This window comes from Mobula birostris, chromosome 15, assembly GCF_030028105.1.
Source record: "Mobula birostris isolate sMobBir1 chromosome 15, sMobBir1.hap1, whole genome shotgun sequence".
Lineage (NCBI taxonomy): Eukaryota > Metazoa > Chordata > Chondrichthyes > Myliobatiformes > Myliobatidae > Mobula > Mobula birostris.
In genome coordinates, this window is record NC_092384.1 from 24,177,092 (window position 1) to 24,199,275 (window position 22,184).

Below are 22,184 nucleotides of genomic sequence, written 5' to 3' on the forward strand. Positions count from 1 at the left end.
AACTGTAACGAAAACCAATTTCCCTTGGGATCAATAAAGTATGACTATGGTCAGTTTTGTTGACAAGTCCTGCTAATCACTTGTTCACTCATTAAAAACTGGGTTCACACTTGTTAATCAGTGTGTATAAAGAGAAATATTTAAATATTTGTTTGAATGGTGAAAGCAGTTAATTATTGTGATAGATTGAAATATAGTTTTATTTTCTAGAGAGTTCATTTATCAAGACCAGTTTGATTTAAATTCACCACTTTTGCTCATGAAACCACCTTTTATTGAGCATCTCTGGAAATGCGACTCAATAGCCCCTCACTAACAGCCACTGGATTCCGCAGCGAGGAACCAACCTTTCTCCGGCTTCATATGTCTAGGGTGTATATGACTTTGGTCCTGCCAAGTCCATGAGGTTGGAGTGTCTCACCCACCCAGACCTCGGTTTTTGTGAATGTTGTGTGATCTACTGTCCCCCTGGCAATTGCCCGTCGGCAAGAAATAACAGATCGTACACTGCACACAATTAATCAGAAGTATAGTTAAGAATGTTATAAGAGGAGAAGATGGCGGCGCGACGCAGCTCGCAGCGGCCACTCCGGTGGTGATGTCTGTTATTTGTCAAGTAGGGTGCTGTGCACAATCCTGATTTGATGGAGACGGACGTGATGGCATGGAGGAACATCTGGTGAAACTTCTGAAATGCCTGCTTCGCTGCTGCTGCTACTGTGTTGTCCAAAATCTCCGGAGGGGAAGGCCCTGAGCCCTCGGCTTTGCTTGTTGCTTGGCGGCGGGGGCGGGGTCGAAGCGCTTGGCAGAGGATGGTGCTCAGTGTGGAAGGGCTGGTCGGAAGCTCGAAGTTTTCGGATGGACTCAGAGTCCGCTGTGGTTGGGTGCTTCCATTGGTGCTGCATCGGCAAGTTTGCGGCCCTTGGAGGTTCATGGCAGGGAGAGTTTCTCCCTTCTACCGTCTGCGTGAGATGATGGGGCTATCAGGACTTGAGACTTTTTTTACCGTGCCCATGGTCTGCTCTTGATCAAATTATGGTATTGCTTTGCACTGTTGTAATTATACGTTATAATTATGTGGTTTTATCAGTTTTAGTCTTGGTTTGTCCTGTGTTTCTTGTGATATCATTCTGGAGGAACATTGTATCATTTTTTTTAATGCATGCATTTCTAAATGACAATAAATGAGGACTGAGTGTCCTCATAATCTAATCTATTAAAGGAAAGAAAGAAAAAGAAACCAAAGCAGTCACATGCACACAGTGGAGCTCAAATCTTGCACTTGTCTGTAACACACGCGCTGGACCCTTGGTCTGTGTGAAAGCACACACCACCTTCCGAATGTTGCTCGAAATCCATCTTGAACAAACGGGCTCTCCCGCGCAAGTATTATTTCTTCCTCCTCGAAACCATTCATCTGCACAAAGAACTTTGTGCAACAGGGATAGCATCCTCCACCATCTTCCCTTCTGTCTTCTCCCAGCTCCTGCCAAGAAAGACCTTTCTGCCCTGCGTTCTCTAGAACCTTTTTCCAATTCCACCATTCTAATTGGCTGATACCACATTCCTAAGTTGAAAAACAAAAGCCTCTTATCTCAGCTCAAACCCAAACAGGTTAAAAGCAGAACTGACTGTGTTCTTATAGAACTGCTAAATTGAAATCCCTACAACGTAGCAGCAAAAATCTTGACCAGGGCATTACACTCATTTTTTCACCACATATTCTTTCTCTAGCTTCTCGTCTCTTTCAATATCTTTGATTTTAGGCTGTCTGTCTTTTTCTGCAGAGTGTGGAACAATTCTGTGGATTTAAATCCTTTTTTCTATTTCTTGTGGAGCTATAGTAACATATATAGTATTTGTAATTTTCTTTTTGCCAGAAATCAGTGTCAGTTTTGGACATCATCCAAATCCACCAGGAATGTCTCTAATACAGGCTCAGTCAAGCTTTCTCACATCTCCAGTGTTCAGGTTGTGATTGGCAATGAGCTTAAAATTCAGAATATTACTGTTTTCCTAACTTGATTTGATGAACTAGATATTGACTAGCTGCCAAGATTCTTGTGCCTATTTTGAAGATGCTTTTTTTTTAAAGAATAAGGGTCTTTTAAATGTGGGGTAGAATTGTTCAGTAAAAAAATCAATATAAATTTAATAACATCTGAGCACTGCCCCTTCATTTGATTTTTATCTATAAAAATCAGTTACTGGGTTGTAATATGAGCAGAAAATGTTTTACTATTGACACTATGGGTAGTGTAATCCTATTGAAATTTTGCAAAGAAATATATTTAATACAAGAATATTTACTGTATTCAGGCTTTAGTGTTTAACAACACATACTTTTTGGACAAAAAATGAACTTTTTGTAACCACCTCTCCATTGAACATTTTCAGACTTCGGCTTGTGCTATGCATTTGTAGATCAAGGTAATAACCAGCTTTGGCTTTGAATTAGTTTGGATAGCTATAGCTGGTCTGAACATCTTTGACATGGATTTTTGGTGAAGGCAAGTAAGGTAGTGTCAGTATATGTAGATATGGGACAGGGGATAATCCTCATTACTCCAGAAACTGAAAAAAAATGTTGATAGAAAATTGGAAAATCATAATTCATGGATAAAGAATAACTTTGACCTGTAGGATCCCAGTACAATATGACAGTATAGTTAGAATGGGTTTGAATAATGCAAGCATCATTCCCAGTTATTTAGAACCTAGAATGATATGGTAGCAGAGGCGAGGCAGAGTTGAGGTGACAGGGCTGGAGAACGAGGAAAGAACTGAGGTTTGATCAATTTAAGTGCCGGACCAAATCAAAGTGATGGGACCCAGGCCTGAGGGCAATGAACGGCCTGAAGTTTGGCCAAAGTGGCAGGCCTCATTGGAAAGGTGGGGTACCGGCCGTATCGAGGTTATGTGGCTCAGGCCCAATAGCATATCACAGTGTCAGGCCCGGGTCTGAGAGCAAGAAACAGCCCAAGGTTTAAGCGCTGGGCCAGATTGAAAAGGTCAGGGTGTCAGGGTTGGAGGCTAGGGATGGGCTGGTGTTCAGCTCACTGCTCTGTGAGGTCTACTTGTCTCAGTGCTGAACTGAGACTGTGGCCTACAACTGATGGACTACTGGATCGGCTGCAGTGATGACTCACTTTGTGACTATGGTCTCACTTCCATGACTTCAGCTGGTTGCATGATTTGTAATTTTTTCTGCACATCAGGTGTTTGATGGTCTTTTTTAATGGATTCTATTGGGCTTCTTTGTTTTGTGGCAACCTTGACGAATCTCAAGGTTATATGTAGTATACATACTTTAATAATAAATGTACTTAAACTTTGAACACTGAATATTACAGCACAGTACAGCCCTTGGCCCACAATGTTGTGCTTATCTTTTAACCTAATTGGAGATCAATCCTGCACTTCCTTTCTACATAGCCCTGCATTTTTCTTTCATCCAGGTGCCTCTGTAAAAGTTTGTTAAATGTCCCTCATGTGTTTGCCACCACCACTACCTGGCAGGGTGTTCCATGCATGCACCACTTACTCTGTGTGTGTGTGTGTGTGTGTGTGTGTGTGTGTATATATATATATATATATATATATATATAATATATAAAACACTTGCCTCTGACATCCCCCCAAATTTGCCTCCAATTACCTTAAAACTGTGCCCCTTCCTATTAGTCATTTCCAGTCAGGGAAAACATCTCTGGCTATCAACCTGATCTATGCCTCTTATCTTGTACACCCCTATCAAGTCACCTCTCATCCACCTTCACTCCAAAAAGAAAGGCCGTAACTTACTCAACCACTTCCATTGTCTCTTATCCCTTTGACTCTGGCTGGACTTGATCAGAACCTTCTATCAAAAGTGAATTTCAGTGCAAGGTTGCTGAATGACGTTAACTGTTTAAAGATTGAGTTGCACTATTAAACTGAAATGTGCACAATGTGCACAAATCCTGCTTATAATAATACATTTAAACCTATAAGTTCAACATATTTTGAATTGAAAGAGGACATACAAAATAGATACTCAATGGCAGGGGTTCCCAATCTTTTTTGCACCACGGACCGGTTTAATATTGACAATATTCTTGCGGACCGGCCGAACGGGGGTGGGGGGGTGTTCAAGTAGGGTTAAACTCACCTCAACATGTCTTTTACAGTTAGGGTTGCCAACTTTCTCGCTCCTAAATAAGGGACAGAAGTAGCAGTCAAATCCCGGGACACTTTACCCCAGGAAAGACTACCATGACCATGAAGCCTTGCGCGGGCACCTGTGTGCGCATGCGTGACATAGAACATAGAATAGTACAGCACAGTACAGGCCCTTCGGCCCACAATGTTGTGCCGACCCTCAAACCCTGCCTCCCATATAAGCCCCCACCTTAAATTCCTCCATATACCTGTCTAGTAGTCTCTTAAACTTCACTAGTGTATCTGACATGTGACGTGCGCATGCGCGTACGTACTGATTTTTTTCTCACAAATCGGTTTTACCTTCATCTTCCTGACTATACTGTACATTATTTCTACTTTATATAGGCTGTGTATTTATCATATCATTCCTGGTTTTACTGTATGTTAGTGTTATTTATTTTCGGTTTCATGTGTTATTTGGTATGATTTGTTAGGTTATTTTTTTGGGTCTGGGAACGCTCAAAAATTTTTCCCATATAAATTAATGGTAATTGCTTCTTCGCTTCACGCCATTTCGGCACAAAAGGTTTCATGGGAACGCTCTACCTTAGCAGGGGAAATACGGGACAAACCAATTTAGCCCAATATACGGGATGTCCTGGCAAATACGGGACAGTTGGCAACCCTATGTTCAAGTTCAACAGTGTGTGACAGGGATTGAGGAAAGGTGCAACTGACTTGTATCGTTTCCTCACAGCCCAGTAGCACGTGCTTTGTGGCCCGGTACCGGTCCGCGGCCCGGTGGTTGGGGACCGCTGCTCTATGGTGCTAAGCAATGTTACTGGGGAAAAACATTGTGTTTCCCAGGTAGTTGTGGGTCCACTTGCCAGTTGGGCATTGGAGCATACTCTGCCTCCTGGCTTATATTCTGTGTGGTCACCCCAGTGACCACACACCAGCTTTGACCTTGATCCACCAGTTGAGCTATTGTGGGCAGAGTTGTAAGAATGAATGCTGATTTTTTTCTCCAATAATTGACTTTATCAGAGCTTTGGCCTTCCCTTTCATGCTGGGTGACTCCTGAGCTAGCAGCAGAGCATGGCTTTTGGCAGAAATGTTCTTATGTGTGTGCCCCATGTTCCCTGGGGCATCTTGCTATGCAGAAACTTTCTCGTTGCCTTTGTCTAGGTGTTGTGTTTGCAAGGGTAAACTCAGATTTTTGTTTACTATCTGTAGCTGCTAGGAGAGTTGTTGAGCATTTCTTCAGGAATCTAAGCCATTCCAGGTGAAGTTGTGATATTTTGTTCCAAAGTCGTCAGGCACCTTAGGACACTTACAGAAACAGGCAGAGGTCCTGAATGTCCTAAGAAGTATTTTGCTGGCTGCACTCTGATCTTGGAATTCTTGTGTCAAGCACGGCAGCATCAGCTTGCAACTTTTCCAGCAAGTATGCTGCCCGCTGGTTCCACAGCTCTTTTTTTAATGGCAAGGAATGGCTGTGAGGGAGAGGGTCAATTTTCAGATTATCTTTTGAGTTAATTGAGTCTGCATGTGGTTTTAGTAGTTTTAATCTTTATTTAAAATAAGTCTTGAGTAGTTTTTGAATGTCTTGACTGTGGGGGAAGCCTGAGTCTGTAGCTCAAGCATTTTGGTAGGTAGGACTTGGACTTGCTATCTGTGGCTGAAGGGCTATGCCTTTACAACATTTCATTAACCGTGTTTGGTTGGTTTTGTTCATGCTGTTGCTGTTAAAAGATCAGATCCAAGTAAGCAGGACCTGGTGGATAGCGGAGTAGCAAGCTGAGAAATTTTGTTCCAGTGATTTAACATTGTTCCCGAATTTAACATTGGTAAGTTCCATCCACCTAATTAGTTAATGTTTCTTACATCAATTTATTGATGGTATACACTGTAAGTTCCAGTGTATAAGCTGAGAATTTGGCCCTAAATTTTGGTCCTAAAAGTAGGGGGTTGGCTTATACAGAGGTTGCCAACTTTGGAAAAACAAATACACGGAAGGCAGGTCATATTTATTGGCTGTTTTTGAGTCAAATACAAAAGAATACAAATACCCACTGGCAAACAGTAGCTGGAGATGCGGCCCTCATATTTCCAGCAGGAGTGAATGACTTGATTTCCAGACATTATCCATTCGTTCCACTGTTGACCCATGAATTCTTTGAATGGTTTGTTTAGATTCACATCTAGTGGCTGGAGCACGGACACCAAACCACCGGGGATGACTGCAATGTCCGTATTTTCAGCTTTCAATGCTGCTTTTGTCTCATCTGACAAGTGCGCTTTGAACATGTCCCAGACAAGTAGCAACTTTTCCCTCCCGAAACCTTCGGGACATCGACGCCACACCTCTTTAACCCACTTCAAGCAACCTGCTTCATCCATCCAGCAGTGTTTTTGGACATAAACAACAACACCCCGCAGGAATTTTCTGAGCAATCTTTGTTTCTTGTCTCAACACAGGATCACATCTATTGATAAATCGGGCGCACCAACTTCGCGTGGCTTTGAAATTTTCACTGACCTCGCGGTGTTTTACGGCCCAGTTCAACGCTTGAACTTGAATCATTTCTCTGGTGACAACGTACCCAGACGATCGCTGGTGATTCACCCGCTCTAAAACTACTTCTTCCAGTTCTGGCCACTAGCATGTTTCCCCACGGTTTGCACCTTTCGTCTTTGGCATTTCCCTCAGCATGTCCTCTGCCTTTCTCCACTCTCTCACTTATTTCTCGTTTACATTAAACTTAGCAGCTGTAGAATTATTCGTTCCTTTAGCAAAATCAACAACCGTCAGCTTGAAGCCAGCATCGGGGGGGGGGGGGGGGTTGGCTTATACGCCGGAATATGCAGTAATACAAATGAAATTAATATCACTAAAATTAAATAAATGCATGACTGTGGTTTTATCATTGCAAATTGCTTGTGAATACTCAAGTGAATAATTCTGGTGCTATAGAAATGAACTAACTTTAGAGCAAATAGAGAGATGATTATTGACTTTGCCTGGGGAGCAGAAACTAATTCTGTCCATTGTTTAGGTATAGGCAGTGGATAGTTCCAAAGAGAGATGAAGAAAAATATTTTCTTTATAAAATGAAATATTGAAGTGATGCTCTGTTCATTATTTATTCAAAATGCAGCAGTGTTAATTTTCAATACTAAATGAACAACTTTAAATAATTTTAGCTAAAAGCTCTCAGTTGAGTGCAGCTGCTGAAATTATCCATTAAGCTTATTATCATCTTTTGAAGAATGTTGCTTTGGCTGGACATATTTAGATATTTGGATCTGTAGTTGCAGCATTTTTCTTTAAACTGTTGCCCTGAAGAGCAGTAAGGGTGGATATTTTACTTAACTGGAGGCAATTATGTCCTGGATACAGAATGTCATTTTCCATAGCTACTGTGTTATTATATTTTGCATAGTTGCCTTACTGCACTCATTGAAATCAATTTGGCTCTGTATTCATGTTTCCCTTGTACAGCAATTAATGTAATTATCAGTGACAACTCGCTGAAATGTAACTGAAGAGCAGCTCTTCTGGAATAAAGTGATACCAATGCACATGGAGATTACAAACAACTTGTAGAAACAGCTCAGGCTGGTCAGTCTATTGAGCATTACTAAGCAAAAATTACTTGGATCAAATTTTGCCCCATTTGGGCGTATGTAGACTGAGTGTCTATTGGATATAATTATTTACTGAGACTTGGTAGTTAGAGAATTCCAGACATGCCACGCATGATTTCATGGAATGCTGATGGAACTGCTGTGTTAAGTTCCATTACTGGACCTGCGTTTGTCCTCTTGAGTGTCAAAATAAATTATTTAATAAGCTCATCCTCATGAGTAAGGTTAGAGTTCTGTTGATTCATTGATGCCAGGTTTGTCTCTTAAGCTTTCCTTTATTGTGTGCAAATTGTGCAATTCTGATAGGTTTGGGAATAATTGAGTTGCTTTGAAGTCTGCAATTTCAATGGTCTGCAATTTCAATGTGACATAGAATTGTTCCAAAAGATAAAATCAACATTATATCTGAAAAGGGAGCATAGTGAATTTAATTTTGACTGCTGTTGTGCATTCAATAGTTGGTTCAGTGTAATTGCCTAGCAGTTCTCATGATTTTATCCGGATCTACTTTCAAAAGAAAACTATTTTGGCTGTAAGCCTGGTATGGTATGCTTCGTAATGTGTTCATTTATTTACATTTTCAATTCATGTCTTTTTCACAAGTTATATTAATCAAGTTAGTGCTTTCTTTTCTTTCTGTTATTGAAGCAAACAAATGTACTGTGCCCAGTTTCACTGTTCAGATTGCATGCTTCACCCACATATAATAATTACATTAAAATGTAGATTTAAAATGTTGACTTTAAGAGTTTGGCATCTGAATATTTTAATACAGGCATTTTGAGAGGAAAATGGTACCCCAGAGAAAGCTTAATATTGCAATTAGGGAATGAAAGGTCTTTTCATCCCAATTTGAAGATTGGGTAAATTTAAGTGCAACCCTCTCACAGGGCTCATATGTGAACCCGGCTCGTTAGCAAACTCTCAGCGGTGAGAGGCCGCCTTTCAAAAGCAATATACGTCTAGGGTCAGTATGATTTGGGGTTCAACCAAGCAAGAAAGTTGGAATGTTCTGATTAAGGATCATTGATTGTAGTGAATGCTGTCTAAATGCTGCCCCATACACAGTTATTATTCACCAGGAAATGACAGATCATACACTGGCATAAAACACAAGAGTATATTTACCAATTTTCCAACTTCAGCAAATAGTTATCAGAAAAAGTAAAAAAAAATAAAAGGGCTCATTACAGTTAAACGAGTATAAATGTACACATAAACGTTGGAACTCATTTCGCTAGTAGCTAGGTGTATCACTTGACTCATGTACTGACCCCATGTTCTGCGTGAAAGACACCAACCGCTGTTCAAACTTCCCTCGAAGACCATCTCAAACCAACTGGTTAACTCAGGAGTATTGGCACTTCATCCTTGGGACCATTGGTCTGCACAAAACACCTTACAATAGAGCTTCGCCTTCAAGCCGCATTCTGGGGCATCTCCCCGTATGCTCTGCTGCACAGCTCCTGCCAAAAGACCCTAAACCAAATTACTGTCCTTCAAAATCTGATCCCACCCAGCTCTCTCGAATCTTCCATAACATCCCACTGGGCTAAAAGTTACAACATGTTACCTAAACAAACCCAACTGGCTGACACAATATTCCTAATCTGGACAAAATGGCTCCTTATCTTTAGCTGAAGCCAAAACACTAGTCTATGAAGCTTACTAACAGGACACACTGCACTTGAAAAAACTACTAAAATAAAAAGACCTCATGGCATAGCAGTAGAAATTTTAACCAGGACATTACATAAGATAGGATTGGGGAGGAGTTATGATGGGAGATGACTGAGGGTTGTTCAGAAAGTGGATTTAATGCAGACAGTGCTGTGGAACTTTGTTGCACACAAGATTCATGACATTTCACTGTGTATCCACTTACATGTGATAAGGGAACCTGAATCTGAAGATCCAGTAGGTGAAAAAGCAGTATGTCATGATTTTATTCTCAAGTCTGCCTTGTGTATTGAACATTCTTTGCAACAGAGTATCAGAGAAACTAAGTTGCCGAGCGAGAGAGAAAAATACAATAGGATTTCCTGGTGATTGGTGAAGTCAACTTCTTTCCAATGATGAAATGGATGGCATCCGTTAGTCTTGCGAGACCATGGATCTGCACCTGGAAAGTCTTGCTTCAGTTTCTCCAGGGCGCAGGCCCGGGCAAGGTTGTATGGAAGACCGGCTGTTGCCCAAGCAGCAAGTCTACCCTCTCTAGGCCACCGATGTTGTCCGAGGGAAGGGCAAGGGCCCATACAGCTTGGCACCAGTGACGTCGCAGGAGTTTCCAGAGTGAGGTTGAAAGCAACGTCAGACCGCCTTAGGGACTTCAGCTCCGGATTTGTCCTCAGGGTTTACTTCCGAAGCCTTCCAAAGCTGTAAGTGGGTATGGCCGCAAGGCAGCGGAGGTTTGAAATCGGAGTTTTCCCTCTTAGATGGAATGCCTTCCCAGGCTGACGAGCTCCATCTACCCGAATGATGAAATATAAACTAGTTAAATGTTCCTTCAGTCATATACTGTTGTAACACAGTGATCAAAAAAATTGAGATTTGCTGGTTATCTGCAAGACAGGCAGAAGTCTTGCATGAGTAATTTTATGTGTTGTGACTAGAAAAAAGACAAGTGAGGAATGCAACTGTACACTTAAATGAAGATAGCAGAGGGGAAGAATGCAAGGCAGTGGGATTCACTTGAATTTCTGCACCAATGACCTGGCATGAATATAATGGGCTCAATAACCACTTTCTACTGTAACTTCCACTATTTGTAGTAAAGTTTACAGACATCAATGAAGTAATGACCACAATGAGACAAGCAAGTTACCTTTCAGTTATTTATTTTCCCTTGAAAGAATGATTTGATTGTACAGTTTCACAGCCCTTGGTTGTGTCAAAGTACTATACCCAGTGCTTTGAAATATTCTTCTGAAATCACATAGAAATTGACAATGCACTTGACTACATAGTACAGGACAATGGAATCTTATACTGTCTATGCATGGATACTATTTAATTTACAGTTATTGAATATTTGAGATTCAGAGTGGGAAGGCTGCTTAAATTTTCTTAAATGTACTTCTTAAACTCGTGTAGAACTCATTGATAGATTGCACTAGACTGGGTGCTGCTATCACATTTATTTTCATTTTAGTTGGCCTTTCATATTGTGGAAGGTTTAATTCTGATGTTGGGATTTAATTTGAGATGATTCATCAAAAGAATCTTCTGTAGCCTTCCATTTTTTTTCATCAGTCACTCATTAAAAACTTTCAATCATACTAAATAGAATGTTCTGTTAATTTAAATTTTTATTATGTTATTTTTAGTTGGTAAATACAAACATGCAAAGTCATTGTATGTAATCAAGCAACATAATTGATAGTATTATGTGACATTTTGAAAATACTTCAGAACACTGCTGTGGGATAATTTATTGCCTATCCATCATTGCTTTAATTGGAAGTGTGATTTTTTAGTCTTCCAATGGAGAAGCTTCAGATATCAATAGGATGCCACTATGTCAGTAAAGCTGTGGTAATTTGGCATGTTTGTATAGAAAGGGGCTGTGGGAACCTGTGTCCCAATTGGAAAGAGAATGCAGAAACTGAGTTTCTGGTGAGTGGGGAAGGGAGTGCAGGAACAATGTTTCAGGTAAGTGGAAAGAGACCATAGGAAGTTAGGGGCTCAGGAGACAGCATTGCAAACATTACCTTGTGAGCCAGATGGTGAACCATCAACAATTCTTAGTAGTCAGATAGGGGATGAAGGAAGTTTTACTGTAATGTGGGACAGAAGTAATAGGTTGGAAGAAATTAATTTGGCTTTTATGAAAGTTTGGCAAGTTTGATTCTGTTTTCCTTCTTATTAATTCACTAGAAACATGTCATGTTGAATTTAAATTGGCCTAAGCAACTTATTCAATATCATAACAACCATTACCAACAGTCATTTTTGTGTGAGCTAAGCTGTGAAAGTTCATGAGGGAGGAGGAGTAACTGAAACATTTTTTTAATATTATGCTGCTGTTTAGTTTATCTATACTAAACAGAGTCTAATTTTATACCTCAAGATGTCACTAGTGCATCTAATTACTGCAGTGTGCAAAATATTTTTTCTCTAATCCATTGGTTTCTTCATGACAAAAAATGTTTAGGGGGAATGGCAAGCAGGCTTCCAAACTTCATTTGTGCCCTTGAGCTAGTTTTTCATTAGTGATTGAAAGGAGTTTGAGTAGGTGAGCTCACAATGTTTGTTACATCCTTCCTAGATAGCTGCAAAGAAGGACTTCATTTAGGGGTAAAACAGAAAAGACTAGAAACATTCAGCAGGTCAGGCAGCATCATGGAAAGATAATTAGTGTTTCAAATCCAGAACCCTTCATCCAAACTGACAAAAAGAATAAAAGGATTAGTCAAGGACTTCTGTTTGCCTGCTACTTTTTAATTCCCTATTCCCATCACATTCCTACACTGAAGTCTCTCCAACTGTTATAATGAGGCCTAATGCAAGTCTATGGATATAATTCCTTATTGTAGCCTTTTGGACTTGATATTGAATTTGAAAGGTTTTAATTTACTGTATGTTCAAGAAGGACAAAAGGAGAAGATTGTGATACCCTGAAGATGCAAAGTGCCAGATACAGTAGGAAATACAGTCACCTTTCTAAGCCGTTAGGTAGTCGGGGGGGGGGGGGTGAAGGCCGGTATCTAAAACCGTGTTCATTTTTTAAAATTGCTAAACTAGTCAGTTGTACACTGTGTTCCACTGTCCACACAAAAATCAGTCTAAATCTCTGTTTGCTACATTTCCATTTGCAAGTATCCCAAATATCCACAAGGTTATAAGGATACAGGTGGTTTGGTGTTTACCACAGTACACATTTATGATCGTTAAATGATCTTGAAACTAGGTGTAAACTACAAAACAAAAAGCAGGAAATAAGAGTTGTTACAAAAATGCTTTAGGACCAAATTAAATAATATCTGTAAACACAAATAAGAGAAAATCTGCAGATGCTGGAAACCCAATCAGCACATGCAAAATGCTGGAGGAACTCAGCAAGCCAGGCAGCATCAATGGGGAAAAAGTACAGTTGACCTTTCGTGCCGAGATCCTTCGGCAGGACTAGAGAAAAAAAAGATGAGGAGTAGATTTAAAAGATGGGGGAGGGGAGAGAGAAACAAAAGGTGATGGGTGAAACTAGGAGGAGGAGGGATGAAGTAGAGAGCTGATCGGTGAAAGAGATACCGAGCTGGAGAAGGGGGAGTCTGATAGAAAAGGACAGAAGGCCATGGAAGAAAGAAAAGGGGAGAGAGCACCAGAGGGAGGAAATGGGCAGCTAAGGAGATAAGATGAGAGAGGGAAAAGGGGGTGGGGAATGGTAAAGGTGAGGGGGCGTTACCAGAAGTTAAAGAAATCGATTTCATGCCATCAGGTTGGAGGCTACCCAGGCAGAATATAAGCTGTTATTCCTCCAACCTGAGTGTGGGCCCATCACAACTGTAGAGGAGGCCATGGATTGACATATTTGAATGGGAATGCAAAGTGGAATTAAAATAGGTGGCCACTGGGAGATCCCACATTTTCTGGTGGATAGGGTGTAGGTGCTCAGTGAAATGGTCTCCCAATCTACATTGGGCCTCACTGATATACAGGAGGCCACACCGGGAGCACTGGACACAGTAGATGATCCTAACAGACTCACCGGTGAAGTGTCGCCTCACCTGGAAGGACCATTGGGCTGTGTTTGGTAATGAGGGAGGAGGTGCAGGGGCAGGTGTAGCACTTGTTACACTCACAAGGAGAAGTGCCAGGAGGGAGATCAGTGGGGAGGGACGAATTGACAAGGGAGTTGCGAAGGGAGTGATACCTGCGGAAAGCAGAAAGTGGGGGGAAGGGCCAGGGGGCAGGGAAAGGTATGCTTAGGAAATCTCCCAAGAGGGAAAGATCCCGTCTCCAGTGGGATCCCACAACCAAGCACATCTTCTCCCTCCTCTCTCACTGCCATTCAGGGCCCCAAACAGTCCTTTCAGGTGAGGCAACACCCCCTGTGAGTCTGTTGGGGTCATATACTGTGGCTGGTACTCCTCTTGTGGCCTCCTGTATATCGGTGAGACCCAATGTAGATTGGGACACTGCTTTGCCGAGTAGCTACGCTCTGTCTGCCAGAAAAAGCAGTATCTCCCAGTAGCCACCTATTTTAATCCCATTTCCCATTCCCATTCCGATATGTCAATCCATGGCCTGTTGTGATGAGGCCACGCTCAGGTTGGAGGAACAATACCTTATATTCCATCTGGGTAGCCTCCAACCTAATGGTATAAACATCAATTTCTCAAACATCCGGTAATGCCCCCCCCCCACCACCTTCACCATTCTCCATTCCCTTTTCCCCCTATCATCTTATCTCCTTAACTGCCCATCTCCCTCTGGTGCTCCCTCCCTTTTTATTTCTTCCATAGCCTTCTGTTCTTATCTATCAGACTCACCTTCCTCCAGCCCGGTATCTCTTTCACCAATCAATTTCCCAGCTATTTACTTCATCCCTCCCCCTCCCAGTTTCACTTATTACCTTGTGTTTCTCTCTCCTGTCCCCTACCTTTTAAATCTACTCCTCATCTTTTTTTCTCCAGTCCTGCCGAAGGGTCTCAGCCCAAAACATCGACTGTACTTTTTTCCATAGATGCTGCCTGGCCTGTTGAGTTCCTCCAGCATTTTGTGTGTGTTCCTAAGATCTCTAAACACCATCTTAAAGAATATATAAAATGTAAGGTTTACGTGATCTGATTATTGCAGCAAAATGGTGCAGTAGGGAGTTCTTGAGGTTGATTGGATGAATCATGAAAGGGCAACAATTTTTGCTTAAGCAAGTTTCATATTTCTAATGGTTGAGAATCTAATGATAATTATGACAATGATCTTTCTCTGCAAGTTGTACTGAAAAATAACAGGAGCATTGCTGGCACCAACTGGAAGTTCATTTATTGGTGAATGAATTTAAAATAGTTATAAACAGGTTATTTTTCACTAAGCTCAGTACTAGGAAACATTGTGGCTTCCATATAATTAAAATGCCAGTGCTAAGTTTAACATGACAGTAAATGTTTCCTTTGTAAAGATTGCGACTGTATCTGGGTCACAGTCCAAATATCAGTAAAAGAGCTTCAGTCAGGCACTTCCGATTTTTAAAAAAAAACAGCATTTGATGGTTTTATTGACTTGAGTATTGGAAAATGATAAGAAAGTAATTAATGAAGTTAAAACTCCAGTTAGAATTCCATTCATGAAAATGCACCAATTCCTTGAGAAATATCTACCATAACAGTATCCCACAAAAATGCCAGTGGAGTTCAAAGTTCAACATAAATTCATGATCAAAGTACATATATATCACCATATACAATCCTGAGATTTGTTTTCTTGCGGGCATACCCAGTAAATGCAAGAATCGTGATAGGGTCAATGAAAGACCTGAACCAACAGGGTGGCCAAACAACCATTGTGGGAAAGGCAACAAACTATGCAGATAGAAAATAAAAAAGAAATAATAATAAATAAATAAGCAACAAATATTGAGAACATGAGATGAAGGGCCCTTGAATGTGAGTCCATAGGGTTTGGGAAAGTTTAGTGATGGGGCAAGTGAAGTTATCCCCTCTGGTTCAAGAGGTTGAGGGGTGAGGGATATCTTGGATTGTGTTTCTGGCGATTAGAAGATGGAAATGTAATCAAATGTTTTTATGGAAGAGTAATTGAACTGTGATATATGAAGGATACAGTACTATCAGGTGGTAGAATGTAACCCACAGTGTTTATATTTTGATAATGAGCTAATTGCATATATCTTAATTAATTTTTATTCCCTGTCCTTCATGTTACAGATGATATTGGTGACTGATTATTTTCAGTTTCTGTAGCTGTTGCAGTGTAGTATCATTTATGATGGATTTCTGGTCTGAAGTTGTGTAGTACATGGAGTCTAATTGTGAGGGAAAGATGAAGAACAGGTGTTGCAGGAAAAACTGGGAGATTTGTAGACCAAGCTATGCACATGATAAAGTCAGAAAACTGGAGAGTGAAAAAATTACTTATTTTAACTTCTTCCAATTCCTCTTTTCCAGTATTGCAGCAACTTGAAATTCTGTTCTGAGTAGTTTCTGTTTAAAAGGTGTGCATCCTTGCATAACTGGAAAAACCAATTTGTGCTGGCAGAGAAAACTTGTTAATGTGTTGTTAACCCACTAAGTGCACATAACTGCAATTAAAGGACACCTTTTTAATGATAAATTATAATCTTCATTTGGGGCAATCTCATCAATTGGACAGGGAATGGCAGCGGTTCTGAAGAGGATTTGGATTTTCTTTTGTTGGAAACTCAAAAAGGATTAAATTCTGTGAATTTGGCTACATACATTGCTTTTGGCTGCAGGTTTTAAACTTGGTACAGGTCGACCTTCACTAATCCGACTACCTGTAATCCGGTTTCCTCGATAATCCGGCACAGATTATGCTTAATGTGATCTTTCTGTAATTCGGCATTTTCACTAATCCGGCCCTCCTCAGGTCCTAATGGTGCCGGACTAGTGAAGGTCGACCTGTATTTGAGTGTGCTCCCCAAACCATTCTGCTGTTTCCATGGCTTCAAACCAAAGCTTTGTTGAAAGTAAGGATGCCGTTTTGCCATCAAGGTCTGTGACAACCCTGAAAAAAGCCATCCAACTAAGATGCACAGCCTAGCCTTTTCCATGAACCATGGAAATGAGTTGTTTTAATAACTGAGTCTTGAGGTCTCAGTGGTAGTATTAATTATTTCTGATTTCTTACGATCTAATTTTAACTCATTCCATTTATTTCTACTTGGGCATAAGAGCATTTCACCACTCCATCATGTGTTCCCTTTGCTGTCCGTACCATCCTTTCCCTGACTACTATTTTCTTCAGAATTTAAAACATGTTTGAGTTCTGACTTTCTTCTGGTTCTGGTGAAATGTAATTGACCTTGAAGCATTATCTCTGTCTTTGGCATCACAGATACTACCTGCCCTGTTGAGAATTCCCAGCATTTTGTGGTTTTCAGTTCTCCAGCTTTTGCAGTTTTTTTTACTTTACTATTCTTGGCTTCAGCAATTACATTTGTGTCTTGATTGAGATAACCTGAATTAGTACAGGCTTGGGAACACTCACTGGAATGAATAATACTTTGTAGTTTGAAGATCTTCATTATACAATTGAAATAAGTTTCTGTAAATATGCATGAGATTATTATCACTTAGATGATACTTGTTGTTTAATTTTAAATAAAATGACCGGTTTTAGCTTGTATATGCAGCTGATGGTTAATGCATTTTGCTAATCTTGCTATTCAATCCAACTGACCATTTTGATGGCAGTAAAATAAATTCTAAAGAAGCTCATTAAAGTGTGAATAGCCCATCAATTCCTGAGAGAGGGACATGAATAAGCAAAGGTTCAATCTGTCTCTCTATTATCTTAATTCAACTTCAAGAGCCTTTCACCATCTCTTGAATCCCTAATACCAACTAAGTAGGGAAGATTTTTTTTTCTTTGCAGAGTATCAAAATCTAGAGGATGTATATGTAGAGCATTTGGTAGGTGGATTGGTAGAGGAAAATGAGAAAATAATTTTCATCCTGAGAATTGCAGAGGTTTGGAACTCAGTGGCCTGAAATGATGTTAGAGCCAACATGTTCATCTTATTTAAACAGTCCTTAGTTGTAAATTTGAGCTGTGACCTACTGAGCTATTGCTAGAAGGTAGGATTATGTTGGGCAGTTCGGCGAAGGTTGTGCCACACATGATTCTGTTTCATCTAGAAGTTTATTTCGAATGCTTGAAGTGATTTCTTTTCTCTGAAAGACTTGCTTAAAATATACTTTGCATTCATATACTTAAAACTCACAGAAAACAGGCCTCTTGGCCCAACTCGTCCATGCTGACCAACTGAGCTGGTCTCATTTACCTGCTCTTGGCCCATATCCCTCTAACCATTTTCTGTCCATGAATCTATATAAAGGTTTTCTTCTCATGTTGTAATTATACACCCCTCTATCAGTTCCTCTGGCAGCTCAATCCACATGTGTTTGTGAGGATGGCCAGTTGCTCAAGGTCCCATTCTAATCTTAGTTAACCTTCTTTACTGTTCACTATTATCACTAGTTTTAGTGTCGTCCACAAACCTACTAATCATGCCACTTTGCATTCACATTTAAGCAATTCAGTTAGATGACAAACAACAGTGGAAACAGCACAGATCTTTACAATGCACTGTTCATTACAGGTCTCCTGTCTGACAAACAGCTCTCTACCATCATTCTGTGTCTTCATATCATCAAACTTGTTTTGTATCCAGTTGGATAGCTTGCTCTGGATCCCATGTGATCTGACTTTCCAAGCTAGCCTACCTTGTAGAAGAACCTGCTAAAGTCTGTGCAGAGGTTGACTTCACTACCCTTATTTATTTTCCTGGTCTGTTTTTCAAAAACTTCAATCAAATTCTTGAGGCATAATTTCCTATGCACAAAGCCTTGCTGGTTTTCTCTAGTCAAGCCTTACCTTTCCAAATCCACGTGGATCACATCTTTTAGCATCTCCTCCAATAACTTATCCTCCATTTAGGCTTTCCATTTTATAGTTCCCAATTTTTTCCGTGCAAACATTAAATAAGGACACAACATTAGGCTATGGATGATACAAATATCTCAGCCCTGCAGTTTCTTCCCTATCTCCCTACAATGTTCTAAGATACCCTTGATCAAGTTCTGGTTATTTATCTACTTTATGCAATTTAAGACCTTCAGCACCTCCTGAGATTTGCACTCTCTTCAAGACATCACTATTAACTTATCTGAGTTCCCAAACATCTACGCCTTTCTCCAGAGTAAACACAAATGTAAAGTATTTGTTTAGGACCTCACGCACCTCCTCTGCTTCACACATAGACCATCTCTTTGATCTTTAACAGGCTCTATTCATTCTCTTGTTATTCATTTGCTCTTAATATACCCAAATAATCTTTTTGGATTCTCCTTCATTTTACCTGCCAAAGCTATCTCATGTCCCCTTTTACTGATTTTGCTCTTAAGTGAACCCTTTACTCCCTGTTTTCTCAAGGAATTCACTTGATACCAGCTTCCTATACTTGACATGTACTTCAATATCACTTATATTTGTCATTACTTCCAATAGTCTTGATACTTAGTACTTAGGGTTTGCGCAGCACAACTGGCAGGTGCGTTTATTTTTAATCTCTCTCTCCCTCCCCCAGTGTAGAGTGCCCTCCTCCTTCAAATTATCCACCATTGTCCCTGTACCAAAAAAGACCAAGGTAACATGGCTGAATGACTGGCGTCCTGTTGCACTCACCTCAATAATAAGCAATACTTTGAGAGGCTGGTCAAGGATTATATCTGCAGCTTGCTACCACCCAAACTGGACCCCCTACAATTTGCCAACCGACACAGCAAATCAACAGATGACGCAATAGCCACTGATCTACATGCCGTCCTTACACATCTGGAGAAGAAGGATGCTTATGTGAGAATGCTGTTCTTGGACTACAGTTCAGCATTCAACACCATAGTTCCATCCAGGCTCGACAAGAAACTCAGAGACCTCGGCCTTGTGCAGCTGGATCCTGAACTTCCTGTCAGATTGCCAGCAGGTTGTAAGAATGGGCTCCCTCACCTCCAATCCTCTGACTCTCAATACAGGAGCCCCTCAGGGCTGTGTACTGAGTCCCCTCCTTTACTCCCTGTATACTCATGACTGTATCGCCACCCACAGCTCTAATCTGCTAATTAAATTTGCTGACAACACTACATTGATTGGTCTTATCTCAAACATTAGCGAGGTGGCCTACAGGGAAGAAGTCATATCTCTGACATAGTGGTGTCAAGAAAACAACCTCTCCCTCAATGACCCAAAAACAAAGGAGCTGGATGTGGATTACAGGAGGAATGCAGATGAGCTAACCCCTATTGATATTGGATGTTGGGTGGAGAGGGTAAAAAGCTTCAAGTTTCTTGGCATCCACATCACCGAGGACCTCACGTGGTCTGTACACACCAGCTGTGTGGTGAAAAAGGCACAACAGCGCCTCTTACACTCAGACAGTTGAGGAAGTTTGGTATGGGCTCCCAAATCCTAAGAACTTTTTACAAGGACACAATGGAGAGCATCCTGACTGCCTGCATCACTGCCTGGTATGGGAACTGTACCTCCCTTAATTGCAGGACTCGTGGTGCGGACAGCCCATCACATCTGTAGCTGTGAACTTCCCATGATTCAGGACATTTACAAGGACAGGTGTGTAAAAGGAGCCTGTAGGATCATTGGCGACCCAAGCCATCCCAACCACTATCTACTCCAGCTGCTACCGTACGGTAAGTGGTACCGCAGCATTAAAGCCAGGACCAACAGGCTCCGGGACAGCTTCTTCCACAAGGCCATCAGACTGATGAACTTGCGCTGACTTGAGTATACTTTATATTACATTGACTGTTCTATTTATTATGAATTATTATAAATTACATTGATTGCACATTTAGTTGAAGATGTAGCGTAAAGATTTTTACTTCTCATGTATGTGAAGGATGTAAGAAATAAAGTCAATTCAATTCAATTCAATATACCTCGAAGTATTATTCTGAATATGTGTGCTACATACACAGAGGTTTTTGTTTAATTATCTTACCGGATACCAAAACTTGTGCTTCACTTTGTCTCTGACTTTTTGTATGATTAAAATTTTACTTTAGGTTCTCACTGATTAATTTCCCTCTGTTCTGCTATTGTCCACTTTGTTTCTTAACTGCAGCTCTATATTTTGTCAAAGTTAAAAGTATTGTTAATCTTGTGACCTTCGTGATAATCTTGTTCCTTCACTTAACATTTATATTGTATTCAAAGTGTGTTTTTATTTGCTGTTTCAATGGCACAGGAGATTTAAGCTCCACCCTGTGTTAACCACATCCTCTGTCTCTTACTGCATTTCTTGTTATTGTGGTCTGCTGATTTAACAATAACATTTTCTGCTTCAAGGCAGTCTCCTTAGATAAGGAGCAACAAGCTTGCCTTGTCAGTCAGCACCTTCTCACAGTGTGCCACTATATAATTTGAAATGTTTAACTGTTAAAAAAATTCAAGTTACTCAGTCCTGTGTCTACTGTGGATTCCTTTGGCTTCCACTTTAATTAGAATGTCAACATGTTGAAAGCTTTCTGAAAGTTCAAAAGCATTTTTAGAAATTTTGTCCGGCAGAATATCCTGAACTTGTACAGGTATTTTCCAAGCTTTGGTGTGACTTCTATACTATCTGCTCTGGATAGATTATTATGTGTGAGGGGTTCTTCCACTGTTAAAAATATAAATCTTCGAATGAACTTTGGACTTTTATCTTCACCTTCAGTTTTGTAGTTACTTTCTGTTACATTTTAAATGACATTTAAACACTTGGTTCTGTGGGATTGCTTGATTTCCAGAAGAATATTAGCGCAGCCAACAATGGGAAAACTATTCTGCTCCTGTAGGGTTTTGTTTCCAGGCCTCTTCGAAACAGTTTGCAAATTTCATGACACATGCCGGTGATAATAAACCTGATTCTGATATATCGTGGATGATCCTTAATGGTGTAAAAAAAAATCATCAGTTGGTTGTATGTCACTTTGAAGCATCCCTAGGACAGGACAAGCACATATAAATACAAACTCTTTGCCATATTCAGGAACCATTTATTTCAGCTGTAGTTTTGGTACCTTTACTAACTCCTCAGGGTAAAGGTTTGGTCCTCTGTCTCTTGCTTTGTTCTTTTCTCAGTCGGGCATACTGTTTGCCGTTCAGTACTGTTGGTGTGAATCTTTCAACAAACTAGCCTGATTCAAACAGCATTGTATTGGCTCAACATTCTTTGTCTGCGATCTGGAAAATAATTTTAATTTGTTATTCCACAACTATTAAGTTTTAACTAATATAACTTAATGCATAGTGTCTTTATTTGATTTTGCTTGATCTGTCTTAGCAGCTGTGGCCAGTAATAGTGATAGTTCCTGAAATCTTAAAATAATTCATGGTGAATTTGAATGCATTATCAAACTCAGATAGAAGAAACAAATATATTAAAACCTTAATTCCACTTTTTCAATTTCATTTCTTGTCACTTCACTGTAGCTCAACAAGCTCTGAAACAGTCAAAAAGCAGAAGGTGGATATTGTCGAAGGAAGTGGGCAAGATGGTAAGTAATGTTTCCCAAATTATCTTTGTCATGTATGCCATCTGCTCCACATTTGTCAGTATAAACATCCAGAATATGTGCATAGTGTTCTCCCTGTGACGGGAATTTTTATTAATGTCCCCTCTGTTTTTAGCATTGTTC

At 40.3% G+C, this 22,184-nt stretch overlaps 1 protein-coding gene across 1 annotated transcript in view; it reads left to right on the top strand.

The window, feature by feature from the left end:
* Positions 1–22,184, top strand: part of psme3ip1 (proteasome activator subunit 3 interacting protein 1) — a 149,794-nt gene that overhangs the window by 113,835 nt on the left and 13,775 nt on the right. The window contains exon 6 of the mRNA XM_072279460.1: positions 21,979–22,043. Within this exon, the coding sequence (XP_072135561.1) occupies positions 21,979–22,043 (65 nt within the window). The remainder of the gene's footprint in view (positions 1–21,978; positions 22,044–22,184) is intronic.